The following is a 19028-nucleotide window of genomic DNA, read 5'->3' as shown; positions in this document are numbered from 1 at the left end:
CACTTGGGGGGCTAAGGTTTAGCTTTGGTTCTGAACTTATACATAGCTAAGGGCCTAAGGCTTAGCTTTACTCCAGTAACTCCTGGACCAGGTCTGGAGGATACATGCTGGGAGTAACCAAGGATGTTGCTTCATTGCTCAACCAGAGAATGCTTATCCGCAAAACTATGATGGGCCCTCGTATAGGCAAAAAGAAATATACCTAACTGATTCTTGGAAAAGCGGGGAGTTTTCTAATTGTTCTCTAATTGTTGAATCTATGATGATTTCAGTTCATTACGAAACATGGTGCATGAAAGACAAACAATGTTTCCTTGGACCCTGGCTCAAGTGGGCATATTTTGATTTTAAGTTATTGTCTGGTGAAAGAAAGAATCAAAAACCTGTGTCCCATCAACTCTACTATTTTGATGAATTAGGCCAAGTTAGCCCAACTAGCTGGGAAACCGAATTATGGACTGAGCCATGATCCGTAAAAAGCCCATTCTTATCAGGCTTTTTTACAGTGATTTGTGAACAAAGTCAACTAAAACAGAAGAGAAGTGCACTGAGAAATTGAAAGCTGCAAGCTGCAAGCAGCAGACAAAAGAAAAGAACAAAAGATCTCTGCCATATCGAGATACAAGATAAGGCAAAGAGAAAAGACAGGGCCTGCAAAGCTTTCAACTCGAGTTAGTCTTGTTTCTAAACGAAGGGCTATGACTCTGAAATCAAACAGGATCTCATAGCAGCCAGCCGGAGAATTAGAAGTTAAACCTTCATGCATACTCATTTAAATTGAAATGTGTACCCAAATAGTTCTAATTTCAAAATAAAAGAGTGACTTACCCAATTGGTTGAATTATAAATTGACCGACCAAACATATTCAAGAACCTAAAAATCAGCAAACCAATATTTTCAAAAACGATCCCAACCAGACACCAAGCTTGTTCAACTACAAGTCCTTGTCTTGAAATTCAAGTGGCACCCATTCGAAGAAATAATTAAACCCAGATTTTTTTAAGCTTCCTTGTATCACCAACATTTTGATTGTTCATCAAAAGCATCATGAGAATAATAAAATATACAAGGGTGAGGTGATATGTCACTCTCCACTGCCGATCAACTGCAAGTATTTTCAACAAATTGGAGTCTAATCATCGTTTTCATTTCTAGTCCGCTTTCTTTATTGTTTTTTCGCCCCTTTCGGCTTGGAAATGTTACACGTGTTTCTTGCAACTTATTGGCTTTGGGTTAAGGGTTAGTGATATTTCTTAGACACTACCATAAAAGCATGTGAGTGTTAGCTACGACAATGAACTCCTTGCTTTGATCACTAATCACAGACTAAGTCAAGAAGTGAGACCTTGAAAGTCAAGCAAGCCTTCACTTATTGGAAAAAGAAGGGGTGAAATCTTTCTTTCTTTTCCCATTCTATTGATTTTACCAAAAAGGGGTCAGTGGTGATCACCTGTTTGTTTTCCCTTCCATTTCTCTCCAGTACTAAGAATATCAAATATCTCCACTCTCAGTGGAAATTAAAGGCAAATCAACTTTCAAATCAATCAATTGGTAATTAGATAAAGCTTGTTCAAGTGGGACGAAAAAATCCATGAAACTTTTTTAATGTGATTACATGATGCAACATTGAAAAAAAAAGAGGCTAAATTCTATTATAAGTTTACTAACTCTTGTGTGAACAAAAATGTCGATAGGAATAGAGAATTCCCTAACAAAAAATACCGAGAAAAACACTTGAGCCTGTGATTTTGAACAACCGCCAGGTGTTTACAGACCTTACAAAATTGCTTAGCTTTTGCTTATTCTTTCTTGCAATCATGCAAGGCATATTCTGTTTATATTTTCTTTCTTTATTTTCACCAATGGGCAATACACCAAACCTTTGTACTAAGGAGAAAAAACCTATAATAATTAAAGCTAAAGGATCTAGCATGGTCCAAGCCGCACTAAGCGAAAATTAAGGCTCAAAAGAGCATGAAATCAGAAAAATGAAATTTTCCTTCTCATTCATTCAACTCTCAAGAAAAGAAGACTGAATTCTTCATAGAACAGCAATGGTAGCAATGCCTTTGGCAAAGCATAAACATGGGAATTGAGATTCATGGCTGGTGTGAAAATTTTAAGCAGATGGAGAGCTGATTTGGATACTACGCGTAAATTTTATATAGAATAAGATTCTCTGTCGCTGACAAGCACTGGATAAGTTTTCCCACGTCTACGTCAACTCCACTCTTTTTCGTCCTTCCGTTCTTCCTTAACCGTTTACTTTGAACCATTCCAATTTTCAAACCGTCCCCCTGTTTCAAACTCCCACGACACACCAACACCAACAAAAACAACAACAAATGTAATATTTTCAACTATCACACATTTCACAACTCCACCCCCATTTACAGTTTCGTGGAAAAATCCCCCTGCAAGCCCTGCAGTTTTTCCCTGCCAAAGAATCCCCCCATTAGTTATTTATTGCGACCCTACTTTTTTTTTGGTCAAAGACGTCCAAGCTCAACGAGATTTCTTACGGTCAAGAACATGTTGGAGATTTGCATGAGGCCACTGGAGAAGTGCTTCGGAGGAGGAGATCGAAGAGACGAGCTGTTGTGGCACATCGACTTGAAGCCGCATGCTGCAGGGGACTACTCCATAGCAGTTGTGCAAGCGAATTCTTCTTTGGAGGATCAAGGACAGGTGTTTACTTCTCCTTCCGCCACGTATATTGGGGTCTACGATGGTCATGGCGGACCTGAGGCTTCCCGTTTCATCACTCACCATTTGTTTCCTTTTCTTCATAGTAAGTGCTTGTTTCTTGGGGTTCGATTGCCTAGAATGTTTAAAGAGAAAGAAACTAATGCTAAAATATACTAATTGAAACCAAACAAACATTTGATATAAAGGAAAGTCAAATTTTAGGTTAATTCAGAGCTCTGGTCAAGTATTTAGAGAAACAGAAGTTCATTTTTTTGGTTGGTTCAATTGTGGTAGAGTTTGCATCGGAGCATGGAGGGGTATCAGCAGAAGTAATAAGGAAGGCGTTTGAAGCTACTGAAGAGGAGTTTTTGCGCTTAGTGAAGAGATCATGGCCATCTAGGCCACAGATTGCTTCAGTTGGTTCATGTTGTCTTGTAGGGGCCATTGCTAATGGTGTTCTATACGTGGCTAATCTTGGAGACTCGAGGGCAGTGCTTGGCCGGGGAGGGTCCCCAAATGGGACTAATAATCAGTTGGTAGCAGAACGGTTATCAACTGATCATAATGTTGGTGTGGAAGAGGTGAGGAAGGAGGTTGTAGCACTTCACCCCGATGATTCTCACATCGTGGTGAATAACCGTGGAGTTTGGCGGATAAAGGGCATAATTCAGGTACCAATTTTGGTATTGCTCTTGGTTTCTTTAGTTAACTGCCTCGGTGATTTGATAGTTTGCTAACTTCTGTTGTTCTAATACTCTAAATTTTTGTGCTTGTAGATTAGTTCTAACATGTTGCCATCTGTGCATTTCTGATGTGGTTTATGTTGGAATGTTCATTAGTATTTGACTGTGCCACTGTGTGTGCATTTGATCTGCTTTAAGTACCCAGGTGGAATTTTGTAGCTGCTCCTCTGCTTCGCCAGGAATTTGCAATTCAAATGGCAAGTTCCTTGGCTTCTAATTTTCTTAGGTTATGCTCTAGACAACAATTAAGATTTGGGGTTATCATTCTTTGTGCATAGAAGAAACGAACTTTTCTGTGCTAGTATTATCTAGGCACTTTAGCTGATATGAAGATCTTCATATTCCTTTGTATGATTACCATTCTCTATAATATTACTAATTGACTATGCTTGCTTAGCCAAATGTTTAGCCTCTCCTCTGGATCTAGCATGTAGTTTCTAATTATTTCTTTGAATATTAGTATGATATTCCAATAGATCAATCAGGCATCTTAATCTTCTTTTGACTTCGATGGATGCACCACTTTTTTTACTCTCTTGAGCATTAAAATGGCCACATATAGATTTTATGCCATCTACAAATTTGACAATTATTGGAGACATAAGATTTTCCCAGAAGGATGAACCTCAGCTTTGAGCTCAAACTTGTATGTGTAGTGGCATTGCACCCATACCTTCCCCATTGTAATATTCCTCTTGTCTTCCACTGCTCGCATCTTAGTGTTTGCTTGCACTAATTTTATGAATATCACAGAGAATTTTCTTTTCATATTAAATATTTTAAGGTTTGGATATTTTGAGTTTTAGTTATTCGTGGAAAGCAAAAGATCATTTCATCAGAACTAAAAAGGAGGAGGAAAATATACCTTTTGTTTAGGATAGAAGGCATGATATTCTATTCTTTATTCTGTGGTAGTCCTTGAATCAGTTATATGTGTCATTTAGAAGTTTATTGTCCAAATTATTATATTCCCATTCGATAAATGTGCATCAGGGAATCTTCAAACTCAATTTCTTTCAGTCGCATCTGTGTTTATTCTTTCTCTGCATCCATATCCCTCTGCAAATCACATTTCCACCTGTTCAGGCACTCTCAGTCTCTCATCCAAATATAAGTGTAATTTATTCAAAGAGTGCATAGTGAGGTATACATGAATCACAGACTGGGATGCATTGTCTTGTGATGAGAGGCATATGTAATCACTTGTGAACAAACATTTACATGGTATGCGTGCTGCTTGTGACTTCCATGCATCAACTTTGCTGTTCAATTTGGAGATTCTATTTACACTTTGTCAGAGATAAAATTTCACTTGAGAACTGAGTACAAAAATGATTTCTCCAATTTTACTTTGGGACCATTCTCGTATAATTAAAGAAGTCACATGGTTTCTGTTGCTTCAGTACAACTTTATGACTGTAAATACGCTTGTTTCCCTTGCTTATGGACTTTTAGTTGATAGTTTGATCATCACTAGGATTTGAATATATGGTCGTGAAGAGCACCGTGTGATTTAATCTACAACTCTTCCTCGTTTAGGTCTCGAGATCAATTGGTGATATATATCTAAAGAAACCTGAGTTCAACAGGGATCCTCTATTTCAACAATTTGGATTGCCAATTCCTTTGAAAAGACCTGTAATGACAGCAGAGCCCTCGATATTAATTCGGAAGTTGAAGCCTGAGGACTTGTTCTTGATATTTGCATCAGATGGCCTTTGGGAGCAGTTAAGTGATCAAGCAGCTTGTGAGATTGTTTTGAAAAGTCCTAGAGCTGTAAGGCCCCATCCTCATATATGGTTTCTTGCACTTCTCATTTATAACTTTACATGCCTTGTCACTTTCCCTGTTAATGTATGTGGGCTCAAATCATTAATTAACTACTATGCAATGAGGTGGAGATGATGTATCCTTTGTTTCATAGGGAATAGCAAAGCGATTGGTAAGAGCTGCACTTAAGGAGGCTGCAAAGAAAAGAGAAATGAGATACCAGGATATTAAAAGAATTGAAAAAGGGGTAAGACGCCATTTCCACGATGATATCACTGTTATAGTCATGTACTTGGATCATCCATTGAGCTCTTCTAATGGTAGACTCAAGGATCGAAATTTTGTCGACTGGACTAGCGCCCCTGTTGACATCTTCTCTCCGAATGCTGATGAAGCAGATGTCTCGTTTCATCCTGTTCACTAAACAGCACAACCAGGACAAGCTGGTATTCTCTTTTCTAGTGAATGAACAGGTTATTTATGCGAAATAGATAGATCCGGTTGGACTGGTCCTGAGAAGAAAATGGGATTTTGAAATAATGATCATTAGAGCTTGCTGTATATATATTTTGTGTATTTTAGAGGTGCCAAATTGAAGCTGCTGCTCACTTCCCAGCTTGGGTTTTTCTTGGTCATCTACAATAGTTCCCTCTTTTATGGAGAATTACCTATGCATACAATTTGTTCTTTTATTCTGTAAGATAATACACAGAAAGAATAGGGAAATTGTTTGTATACAATTTGTTATCTTTATATGCCAATCATCCTTTGGATTAGCATTTCCTGACGTGTAGGCCAGACTTTGCTCTGGGTAAAAACCACAGTAAAGGTGGTATATATTACCTAGAAATAACAGATTCCGAGGTTTGGTGCCTGGTTCGTATGAGACATTACATGATTGCTTTTGATAATTTTGGATGTTGTTGTTTGTTGGATGGCAATGAATTAGTTAAATTTTGGATGTTGTTGCCTTGTTGGATTGCAAGTGGTGACAATTGATTGCACGAGTGATGCACCATACGGAAAACTTTAGTGCTCTCTAGATTCATCTCCCTTTGACACCATGGATAAATCCACGGACAATTATAGACTTGTTGGCTATGACTACTTGAGGATCTAGAAGGAATTCAGATCTCGTGGCATCTATTTTCCTTTTGTCATAACATCTTAGTCAAGCACGCTGCATACCAAGACCGAAATGGAGGAAATTCCTGATACTATTTCTATGTGAACTGCTTGGTAAATGGTAACTCAAGATTTTCCTTGTGCAATTTGATCAACTACCCATGTGACTCTAGAGCAGTGTTCTTCCGCTAGAAACCAGCTGGAAAGCCCAGAAAAGGGATCTTATAATTTCATGAGCAGTCACCTATTGTTAACTTTACACAATGAAACATGGTCCTCTGATCTGATCTTATAAATTTTTTGTCCCTTCTTTCTCAAGATCGAAAATTTACGCCTCCAATTTGAAATCCCAAATCCTAAAATCTAAATGTCTCTTGCTAACCACTGAGCAGTACATCTATGATATAACCTTGTCATAAAGTACTATGTTATTAATGATGTAGCTGGGTGACAGCTGATTGTGTATCCAACTGTAGATGGAGCATTCTGGGGCCAAAAGAGCTTGGGAAGTTTTGTTAAAAATATTAGTATATATTCTTTAGAAACAAAAACCAACAATTTCTAACGACTATATGTTGAATATGCAATTAACAGGATCCAAATCTAGTAAAATCTTTTGCAAACTGAAAATTATTCAAGCCAATATATGTCTTCGCTACTTATTGTTCATAACAGAAGGCAAAGGCCTAGTTCACTTCTGAAGCAGAGAGAATGCATGTCTTCTTTATTAGCCAACAGTAATTCAAACTATTCCAAGTTGTAGATGATAAATTTTGGTTAATTATTATTTTTAAAACATTATATTATAAAAAAATTAAATCAGGAATGTTTCGAACGTGGAAACACTTAAAGACATTTCAAGAGTAGAAGCGTCTAGAGACGTTCCAAGTATAGAAGCAGCTAGAGGCGTTTCGAGCGCAGAAGCTCTCTTGGTCGTTCCAAGCACAAAAGCTCTCCAGGTCTATGCGAGCGTGTAAGTGTCCATGAATAAACATAAAATAACTATTTATACGGAGAAGTGAAATAACTCGAAATAAGTGATAAAGTTCATGAGTTACCTTCATAATTAAGATGTTTTAGAGAGTACGACTTGATGATTTAGATATAAAAATAATTAAGAAGGTTTTTTCTTTACCTTTACTTGAAGTATATGTGTTTTATCCTTTTTTTTTTCTTTTAAGAATATACGTGACGCACTATCAAATGTTATTATTTCATTACTCAAAACTTACGCCCACTACTTAACTATGTGATTATTTTCTTAATATCCCACAAGTTATTCTTTAATTATTCTTTCATGACAAGCATATTTTTCCATAATTGAACGTGTTTTAATCAACTATTTTTAAAAAAATGCTTTTTACCAATATAAATACGAGAATCTTTGAGGTTGAGAGGCAAGGAGAAATTATTAGAAACCCAATAAAAATTATCTTCAAAATTTTCTCAAAACTCTTCCAACTATTCTCTCTACTCAACTCTTCTCATTCATTGTACCCCAAAACTTTGTTATTTTTTTTTATTCTTCATCGTCTTTCACCAAAATACTTACATTTCAATGATTACTCCAATCTTCTTTTTTTATGTTACTTCTAGCACATTCCATTTCACTCGTTACAACGTATCTTCTCCCTCTATGTAAGTATGTTCCATAAAATTGTCGAGCCGATCTGCCATTTGGATCAGGTATTTGTTACTGTCTCCAACGTTGCCCATCCTAAAGTAATCTTTGTTACTTGCCTGGTGAACACCCAGCCGCTGCACTCAAATATTATTCACGCCCAAACCGCTAAGATTTTCTAAACCACACGAAACTACCACTATTCTTTCCACTGCCCCAGCTACTTTTTCCTTCAAGGAAAATGGGAATCCCATAAATGAATAAATTCTGTCAACTTCTTTGCACAAAACACGAAATCTTTTATCAGGTCGTCATATCTCGAAGACAATACCACGTCTGGCCATTCCAAACTTGACTTACATCATCCTAAAAAATGTTCCCAGCACCGTCCACAAAGAGATTTCCCTTCACAATACAGCTCCAAAACGAATTAATTGGTGGGGTATTTCGCCCATGTGTTAGTTGGAGCTTTAACTAACAGCTATAACGTTCTTGGCCAAGTAATGGCTCACCAGAGGGAATATAAAAGGTCAAAAGGAGAAGGGAAAAAGCCATGAAAGGTTGTAGTAATTGGTAAAAACTTTAAAAAGAGTTGAATCATCAACGTCTAAGGGGTCAATTCTTCAGGCCCATGATTGAAACTAGTGGGTGACGTGTTGTCAAAAAACAGGCGCTTCAAAGTCCAGGCCTCCGTTAGATCAACGTCCCTCCAGCTCTGGTCCTTCCTTTTGCGAAGTAACCTCAAAATTCATATTCTCGGATAAGGATCAAGGAGGTAAATGCCATAAATGCCATTGGTCCACCTTCGTATGTGGTTCCTGATACTCTCTTTTCCTCGTTATGTAAAAAGCCTTGACATCACCTATCGATCGCCCATCCGGCATATTCGACGGGACGTGACTGTGCCGTAGCATGAATCCAATAGAATTTCGAAGAAATGATAAAAGTAGCTGGTAGGTACACTTGGGCAACGCCTAGAGATAGGGGATAAGAATGTTGAACTTCAATTCCCTGGTAGAAATGGTAACAAAACAATCACTAAAATTTTCACTAAAACCGTTCATATTGTGTTTCTAGTTTCTGCGCACCTTCCTCTCTTATCACAATGAATATTCAGTTGAATTGATTGCAATTTCCGAGCACTATATGAGCATATCCTTTTATAATAATTGATTATGGCCTACCTTAATATTCACCGCGTAAGCCAACACCATGTTACATATATCATTCGTCTGATCAGAAAGTTGTAAGTTTTCACGTTGAAAAACGATGAGCCAAAGAATTAACAGACTAAACACATCATCTGGTACACTTTTTTAACATTTTAACTCTATTATTAGTTCCAGTGAAAATCTTTGTATGCTTAACTATTCGGTATGTGTGAGAAAATCAACTATAGAAGAACAAAGGAAGAACAAAGAGTGGTGAAAACAGAGCGAATGATTGTATGGAAAATTAGGTGTTGCGATGGATTCCTTTTGCCCCTACTGATGTCGGGCAGCTACAAGGAGCACGCACTATTTGAATGAAGGGATATCAAGTCATGATAAGAAGTCTAGCTTTGATATTTCCTTGAACAACATAGGTAGCTTGCTTAGGGACACAACTGAAATTTTGATGGGGACATTTTGTAAGTCATTTCTACAAAATGCAACAAGGTATGAGATAAAGAACCACATCATAATTTTGATGTCATTAATACTAGAATTTGTTGTGTCACTCCTTCTTCTTCTTTTCTTTTTACCCAATTTTACCATCTAAGACAAAGGTCTTGTTTTGAAGATAAAAAAAAAAAATGGCTAAATACACATTTAAACCCTCTAACTGTACTAAAAAAATCAATTTAATTCTTATCTTTTTATTGTGTTCAAATAAACTCCTAAACTCTTATTTTAAATCACATAAGCCCATTTCACTAACCGTTGATTAACTTCCGTTAGTTAATTGTACAAACAATAATTTTTGATGTCATGTCATCTGTCATATGGTATCAAAAATTGCTAACTAAGAATTGAGTTTTTTCTTTTTATCCATCTAAATATCCAAAAATTATTAATTAGAAATTTAAAACAAAAAATTAAAAAAAACTAATTGCTTTAAACTTATTATCATTGTTTTTTAACTAATTATTATCTTCTTAATTGAAGCTATCCTTTCTAACAAAAAAAACCTAATTCAATTTTTCTAATTTGATTAAAGCTATAAGGGACGTTAGGTTTAGGGAATGTTGAAGAAAATGAATATTTGTTTGTGAGCAATAGTGACTTTAATCGAATAAGAAAGTTGGATTAAGGTTTTTTTGTTAGAAAGGATGGCTTCAATTATGAATATAGTAATCAGTTAAGAAATAACGGTAATTAATTTGAAATAATTAGTTTTTTTTTTTTGTTTTCTGTTTCAAACCCCCTAACTAATAAATTTTGGATATTTGAATGGATAAAAAGGAAAAAAACTTAATTTTTAGTCAGCAATTTTTGATGTCATGTCATCTGTCGTGTGGGTTTAGGGTTTTGTTTGAATTAATAATATTGATATCATTAAGATGACACGTCAATATGCTACGTGGTAGATGATGTGATATAAAAAACTATTGAGTGTACCATTGACTAACTGTTAGTCAACAGTTAGTAAAAGGAATTTATTTAAATCAAAATAAGAGTTTAGAGATTTATTTGAACGTAATAAAATGATAGGGATTAAATTAACTTTCTTGATATTATTCGAGGACTGTTTTATATATTTAGTCAAATTAAATCTTATTATTGAATTGGAGTAAGTGTGCATCTATTGTTGGATAATGTATCTAGGGTTAATTTTACTATATTTTGACAGCAACAACATTGAGAATTCAAAATTCCCTTCTACCTTGAACAATTAAAAATAATAATTGGTGAAAAAATTTATCTTAGAATATTTTAAAGGTACAAAATAAAAATAAAAATTTGTCTTTCACTTTCTACGTATTTTTCTAAAAGCAATAATGAAATTAACGAATTTTCACATATATACTATCAATATCACTTGAATTTGGTGAGCTTAGAAGGAAAAAAATATCTAAGACAAATCATAGAGAGAAAGAGGGAGAAAAAGAGAGGGCATCTTCCAGATCTTAAATACAAGATGCTCATATTTCTTTGTTTTGGCCGTTTACAAGATGCTCATTGAATACGATATTATCCAGATATTTAAAGAATTCTTTTATCGAAAATTATTTTATTTAATAGCAGAACGAATAATTAATTCATATGTAGCTTAATGATATATTATTTTGGCTATGTAATACCATAGTGGTCGGTACATACAAATTTTCAAGCAAATTCAACACACTAACAGCTCACCTACCAATCCCCACTAGGTGGCATTGTTTATACTGATACCAACAATGTTTTGAGTTGTGGTGTGGCTCAAACAAAATTTCTACATCCCTTTTAGCTTTATTTTTAAAGTAATTTTTTTATAAATTTATGGCAATTGTACTATAGTAAACACATATTTTGATGGGAAAATGTGAAAATTTCAAGATAGAGAAATTAAAATTTGCAAATTTTAACAATAAAATCGAGGTGGTTTTTGAAAATTAAAAAATTATAAACATTAATAAAATATAATCATAAAACATATAGAGATTAGATTAACATATAACTTTGGATGGAAAGAATCTATGAGAACACATTAATATTCATAACAGTAGTAGTAGTATAAATTTTTAGATTTTTTTTTTGAAACCCTTATAATTTGTAGGAAATTAAGTTTGATAGTCATTCGAATAGGAAAAGAGAAAACAAAAAGAAGAAGGAAAAGGGAAAAAGTGACAAGTCCACCACTTGCAATCGAAGGTTGGATCTCATTGTCAGCTCCATCTGGCAAGGACCATCTTGTGTTGGCCCGACAATACAGTAAACTTACCCTTATAGTCAGGGTAACCGGACCTATCGGTGTCGTGTCCTATTAGGAAACTGTTTAATTCAACTATTAAAGAAAAGGATAAATTTCAATTTTTATAGTTTTAATTTTTTTTTTCACTTAACATTTTATAATTTTTCTAATTGGTATTTTATAAATAATTTATGTTTCCACAAAGATTTAATTATTAATATTACTCTGTAAATATTCTCTATTTAAAATTAATTTTTTATTCATACTTAAACAATTTTTTAATTTTAATTATTTAAAATTTACTTGAAAAAAATTCAGATCAATCACAATCAAATCATATAAAATGATCATACCAAAACCCCTCTCAACGGTCTGATTTAAAATAGGGAGTCAATGCTAATGCATACTGTAAAAAGAACCCAATAATCTTATTCCAAAAATATCGTCATCTGCGGTCCTTAGGAACCATCTGCCTCGTCAACTGTCTTCAAAGGGGCAAGAGATATCAACTGTACTTACAAATAAATAAACCCACATGTGAAAGCTCAATCACTTTTTCGGTTGTTTTCCACACTCTGCGAAGCGGGGCTTTGGGGGAAAAAAATAATTATGGGGATCGTGGAAGAAGCTCACAACGTGAAGGTTTTGGGTTCAGGCGATCGAGTCATAGTTTTGGCTCATGGATTTGGGACGGACCAGTCGGTTTGGAAGCACTTAGTTCCTCACCTGGTGGAGGAGTTCCGCGTAGTTTTGTATGACAACATGGGAGCCGGAACTACAAACCCGGAATACTTTGATTTCAATCGTTACGCTACTCTTGAAGGTTATGCTTATGATTTGCTTGCTATCCTTGAAGAGCTCCAGGTTAATTCTTGTATTCTTGTTGTTCATTCTGTTTCTGGTATGGTCGGTGCCTTAGCTTCCATTTCTCGCCCTGATCTCTTCTCCAAAATCATCATGATTTCTGCTTCCCCCAGGTAAAAACAAAAAAGAATATTATAGTTCTCTGTTTTTTTAAACCTACAGGGAAGCTTTCAGTGAGATGTAAGATCTATTAAATTACTTCCAGTCAATTGTTTCATTTTTTGTTACTAAAACGATCCTTTCTTAGTTTCTTATTTGTTTTTATATTCAACTTGACCCCTTTTTTTTTAATTATTGTTTAGGTATCTCAATGATGTGGATTACTATGGGGGATTTGAGCAAGAAGACTTGGACCAACTCTTCGAGGCAATGGGAGCTAACTACAAGGCCTGGTGTTCAGGGTTCGCACCACTAGCCGTGGGAGGCGACCTGGAATCCGTGGCGGTTCAAGAATTCAGCCGTACGCTCTTCAACATGAGACCTGACATAGCCCTAAGCGTAGCTCAGACCATATTCCAAAGTGACATGAGACAAATCCTCAGCCTTGTCGCGGTCCCTTGTCACATCCTCCAAAGTGTAAAAGACTTAGCTGTCCCCGTCGTCGTGTCTGAATACTTACACCAAAACCTCGGCGGCCAATCAATTGTTGAAGTCATGTCATCCGACGGTCACCTCCCTCAGCTTAGCTCCCCTGATATCGTCATCCCTGTTCTCCTTAGGCATATTCGTTACGATATCACGACATGAAATGTACTGCTTCTACTACTATAACGCTAAACCAGGTTTATATTATTATTGTTAAGTTTGTTTCCAATTTTAATAATCTGTAATGTTAATCTCAAGTTATTGAGAAGTTAATTGTGATTAGGAAGCTGATTCCATTGCAACTGTAAGGCTGCCGGGGGACTCTCTGTTTTTCTTTTTAATTCCAAGCATTGAATTAAATTCGGCTGTTTGATAATTGGAAAATGACGTGTACGTTCCTAATTGTGTTGATGTGTTCGACTGAGCACCGGGGAAAATAAAGTGCTCTGTTAGACACGTGTCAACATGTGCGGCGGGGTTGGGGTTTCGGCCATTCGGGGTGGCCAAAACTGCTTAATTATTTGATTGTCAAAGAGTTTAATTAATTAGTATTTTGCAAAGTCGGCATGAAACGGCGCTTTCGTTCTTATTAAATTGGGCCAAAGGGTTCAAACCTTTTCCCTTCCTCTTAGCGGACAGTGGATGTTGATGCAGTAGAAGATATCAGATATGGAACCACCTTAACTTGACAGCGATTTCTTTTTATTAATAAATTTTCATTTAAAATAAAAACTTGGTATTTTAAAAAATAAATAAAACAAAACTTGGACTTTTATTTTCCTTTAAAATATTTTGGTAGTTCCAGAGTAGGGACAGTTGTTGCTTTGGCTGGTTTCGGTTGAAGACTCAAAATAAATCAACTAAAGAATATTGATCTGTTTTTACGTACAAATTGATACTGAAAAAAGAATCAAAAGATTCGTATTTATTTGGCTTGTTTTTCTCCAATAATTTTCCTTTAAGAGTTATCATTGGGTCATTTTATTCAAATAGTATAGCAGTTCCTTGTCTCTCTCTGTTCTTTGCAGGCCAAGGTGTGAATGTCTGGATGAAATAAAGCACCTTAATCTCACAATGGTCAAATCCAAGTTGAAAGTTAAGCATAGATTTGGCTCAAATTCAGCAATGTAATGTGGGCTATGGTTAGTATCGCTCACTATCAATAGCTTTTGTCACATTAGCAGACAAAAGTAAAATGAAATAGGAGATTTTGTATTTATATTTTTCCTAGAGGTTTTTTAGTCTAATGGGAAATTAAACGCAAGTTTGACCTGGACCTAGTTATCTTGGTTTTGATACAATGTAAAACCACTGTCTTGTAATTATCACTAGTGTCACCTGTCATTGTCCCATTCACTTATGGTTCAATGGTTCTGTTGTCTGTACTATACCATCAATTTTAGTGACAAGTGATAAGGTCCTTCTTTGCGCTGGCATGCACCTCATTGGGTCATTGGGTTGTAGAATTCCATGGACGTGCTTGCTTTCCTTGCAATTGTAATATTTCTCAACGATGTGACATATTTAAAGGTAGTGCATTGCTGCTTTCAACTCCTTGACATTTAAACATGTTCATGAGTCTGTTTTAGTCCAAGCTCGGCCCAATTTAGTAATTTGGGGCAAGTTCACATTGACAATCTAAGATCTGGCCCAACTTGAGAGTTTTGTTGAATTTTTTTTCTTGTTTATTCAGTGTCTAAACAAGGGGAAGAGAGAAGGAAGAGACAGAGTTAGAGAGAGAGGGATTTGCAAAAGATAATGAAGAAAAAAAAATATAAAGGCATGATATCTAAAAAAAGTACATGAACTATTTAAAAATTTATTTTTTTATTATTTTGTTGTTTTTAATTAAATCTTTATATTTTTATTTTAAATTAAAAATTTTTTATGATTAATAGTTAATTAATTATTATTAATAAAAATATTATTTATCATTTTATGTAATGTGATGTTGATGTAATATGATGACGTGTCATAATAGATGATAACATGATATACTTATGTGACATGATGACATAACTATGTGACATATATACTCTCTACGTCAATGTCACATCAATGCTACATGAGTATAAAATGATGAGTAACATTTAGATTAATAATAATTAATCAATTATTAATGATGAAGACTTATTTAATTTAAAATAAAATATAATGCTTAATTAAATGTAATAAAAAATAAAATTTTATTTAATTTTTTTAAAGTAATTTAAAAGTGTTTTCAAATGTTATGTCAAAAATAAAATAAAATAATAATATTAATAATTGAAAAGAAAAACAAAATTAATGATGAAGCATAGGTCATCAAATTGCATAAACCATTACATTCTTTTTGTAATGTCAATAAATTTAAAAGTTTAATGAAATTTGTTAACCAAATTGAATTTTATTTTGTCGATGAATAATACTGATGCCGGGGCGTTATAAAGATATCTAGGCGTTGTGAAAGACATTAATCGTGACGAGGTTAGAAACCCCACTAAGGTGAACCACCAATCTTGACAAGGTTAGAAAACCCAACTAAGGTGAAAAATAGCCAAAATCTCACTTTGATTGGCTAGGCCAAAGATATTAAAACCTTTTACTCTTTAAAAAGAGTTAAGAGAAATAAGCACACATACTTAAAAAAATATTATATATTAACTCTCAACTTGAATGTGTCGTAACTAAGCTTAAGAGTCCTATTTATAGTATTATAGGTCCATATCCTAATAAAACTCTACTTCATGTTGTCTAATATAATTAGAATAATTAATAAGAGATTTAAATAAAATAAGTGTTCTATTTCTAAATAGAACATAACTATCTTAATTAAATACTAATTCTTAAAAATATTAAAATAAAATAAAATACTAATCTAAATAGAATAAAGAAAATAAATCTTAAATCAACTAAAATTAGCAAAAACTAAATTTAATAAAATACAATCTTAGACGCTCCTGCGTCATTCTCCTCGGGTCAGAAAAAACTCGACTCTGACGATTAGGCCTTGACAAACTCCTCGTAGATGTTTGGATTCACATACTGTCATAGTCCATACCAACCATTTGAGCAATTCATCAATTGTTTTGAAGGTTGTTTTCCATTTGTCTCTAAGTTGTATTCGAATTTGATGATATCTTTTCTTCAAATCTATCTTCAAAAACACCTTAGAACCAATGAGTTAATCAAGCATGTTATCCAATCGAGGAAAATCATACTTAACTGTAGTCTTGCTAACGGCATGGTTGTCCACAAAGCTTATCGATAAGTTTTTCAAACTTTTGTTGATCAATTTTGTTTGACCATGCTTGGATAAGGGTGAAGATACTTCATTTTACTTAAAGTCTAATAAGAGACATAAATGGTTTGACCCACGATAAGCTTTATTTAAACCAGACACAGTGATAAGTGATTTATCTTCTTCTTATCTCTTTGGTTGGTTTTCTGGCTTCAATGGAGTCAACATAATTTTTACTCCATCCTTGATGAAGAAATAAGTATTCTTGTATCCATCATGGTGAGCTCGATGATCATATTGCCATGGGCGTCCTAACAACAAGTGGCATGCGTCTATTGGAATAACATCACACCAGACTTTATTTTCATACTTATTTCTAATAGATAATTGAACACAACAACGCTTTGTTACCTTAACTTCGTTTCCTTTTCTCAACCATTGTAACTTGTAAGGATGAGGATGTATTTCAGTTGAAACTTTCAACTTTTTCACTATGTAGTTGGCAATAACATTCTCACAACTTCCACTATTAATAATGACATTACAAACCTTCCCTTGGGATGTGCACCTTGTATAGAATATGTTGTGACGAAGCCAACTTTCATCTTTAGTCATCATGGCAGTGTTAAGGTTACGACGAACAACAAGAGCTTTTCCATGGTCAGCAAAAACTTCTTCTATCTTTTCATTATTGAATATTTATACCTCTTTCTTTATTTCATCATCATACTCATCATAAACTGGTTCTAATTTTTCTTAATCCACATAATCTTATTATTTTACTAAGGAAATAATTTTTCGATTCGGATAATCAGAAGCAATATGCCTAAATCCTTAGCAATTGAAGCACTTTTTGTTGACATTAGAAGCACGAGTAGAAGTAGTCTCTTTATCATTATTGCTTACAGTTTTGAAAGAGTTTACCTTTGAATGCGGAAAGGTTGCTGAACTCTAACTTCCATGGTTTGAGGTAAATTCTTGTTGTCTAAATGAACTCATTGAGTATTTTCATGATTGTTGTTTCTCAACCTTTAATGCTAATCTGATGACATCATTTAAGTTCCAATATGGTTGTAGTTGAACAACATCTGCAATTTCAACATTGAAACCCCTAAGATAACGAGCTATAGTTTGTTCTTCAGGATCATAGACATCGCACTTCATGTGAAGTTGTTCAAACTCCATTGTATATTCTTCCACCGATATTATTTTTTACCTCAAGTTATGAAATTTGATAAAAATTTCTTATCGATAATGCTCAGGAAGGAACTTACACTTGAGTTCTCAATGCATCTTATCCCATGTTCGGATCTTGTTGCGCTCATCTCTTTCTCGTTGTTGTTTGAGATTTTTCCACCAAATACAGGCATGCTTCTTCAATTTAAATGTCACAAGCTTCACACGTTTTTCATCGAAAATATCTTTGAGCTCGAAAACTCTTTCTATTATGTAAAGTTAGTCAAGAAAGTTATCAAAATGAAGTCTTCCTTCAAACTCACGAATGTCGACTTTGATTCCTAAATCTCTGGCAGCAGCAGTTCTCAAGTGACGAATAGGTACTTCTTCATCAGGGGACGAATTTTGATGAAACGGGTTGGTGTCATTCTCTTCATCACTAGAGTTGCTATTGTTGATTTAAGCATCACATCTTATGAGTTGCTATTGTAATTATTGAATTTCTTGACGTAGTTCTGCAATCTCAATCTCGTGATCATCTTTTTGACGATTTTGACGTATTGGCGGCATTTTATTGTATGGTGATGATGATGTGGTGATGTAGAAAAAAAAATGATGATGTAACTATAAAGCAATACATAAAATTACCCGAACAAGGAGTATCGAAACTCGACAGCGAACCTAAACTATGTAGCAAACAATGATCCTCCCGCTCTGATACCAAACTGACGTTGGGGAGTTGTAAAGACACCTAGGTGTTGTGAAAACACCAATCGTGGTAAGGTTAGAAACCCCATTAAGGTGAACCACTAATCTTGGTAAGGTTAGAAAATTCTACTAAGGTGAAAAATAACCAAAATCTCACTTTGGTTGGCTAGACCAAAGATACTAAAATCTCTTACTTTAAAAAAAAAGCATAGAGAAATAAACACTTATGCTTAAGAAAATATTGTTTATTAACTCTCAACTTGAATGTGTCATAACTAAGCTTAAGGGTTATATTTATGGTAATATAGGCCCATATCCTAATAAAACTCTATTTAATGTTGTATAATACAATTAGAATAATTAATAAGAGATTTAAATAAAATAATTGTTATATTCCTAAATAGAACATAACTATCCTAATTAAATACTAATTCTTAAAAGTATTAAAATAAAAATAAAAAAATACTAATCTAAATAGAATAAAGAAAATAAATTTTAAATCAACTAAAATTAGTAAATACTAAATTTAATAAAACACAATCCTAGACACTTCTATGTCAAATACATGCTTGCTTTTTACATATTTCTGTCTTGATTTTAGATTAGATTAAAAGTGCGCAAGTAATTACATATAAAACCATAGTTGAAGGA

At 34.4% G+C, this 19028-nt stretch overlaps 2 protein-coding genes across 2 annotated transcripts; both read left to right on the top strand.

The window, feature by feature from the left end:
- The first annotated feature begins 2533 nt into the window (after positions 1–2533).
- LOC18611243 (putative protein phosphatase 2C 63) lies at positions 2534–6095 on the top strand. The gene is made up of 4 exons (XM_007047393.3): positions 2534–2792; positions 2984–3360; positions 4972–5208; positions 5357–6095. Exons 1-4 carry the CDS (start codon positions 2534–2536, stop codon positions 5624–5626), a joined length of 1143 nt encoding a protein of 380 aa, XP_007047455.1. The 3' UTR covers positions 5627–6095.
- A 6205-nt stretch (positions 6096–12300) lies between these two features.
- KAI2 (alpha/beta-Hydrolases superfamily protein) lies at positions 12301–13657 on the top strand. Its single transcript, XM_018114425.2, has 2 exons — positions 12301–12801; positions 12991–13657. The coding sequence occupies exons 1-2, from the start codon at positions 12434–12436 to the stop codon at positions 13433–13435; spliced, it is 813 nt and encodes a 270-aa protein (XP_017969914.2). The 5' UTR covers positions 12301–12433; the 3' UTR covers positions 13436–13657.
- Positions 13658–19028: the final 5371 nt, after the last annotated feature.

This window comes from Theobroma cacao, chromosome 1, assembly GCF_053813885.1.
Source record: "Theobroma cacao isolate CCN51 chromosome 1, ASM5381388v1, whole genome shotgun sequence".
NCBI classification, from domain to species: domain Eukaryota; kingdom Viridiplantae; phylum Streptophyta; class Magnoliopsida; order Malvales; family Malvaceae; genus Theobroma; species Theobroma cacao.
The sequence above is the reverse complement of the archived record's forward strand: the minus strand, read 5'-3'. Positions and strand labels throughout refer to the sequence as shown.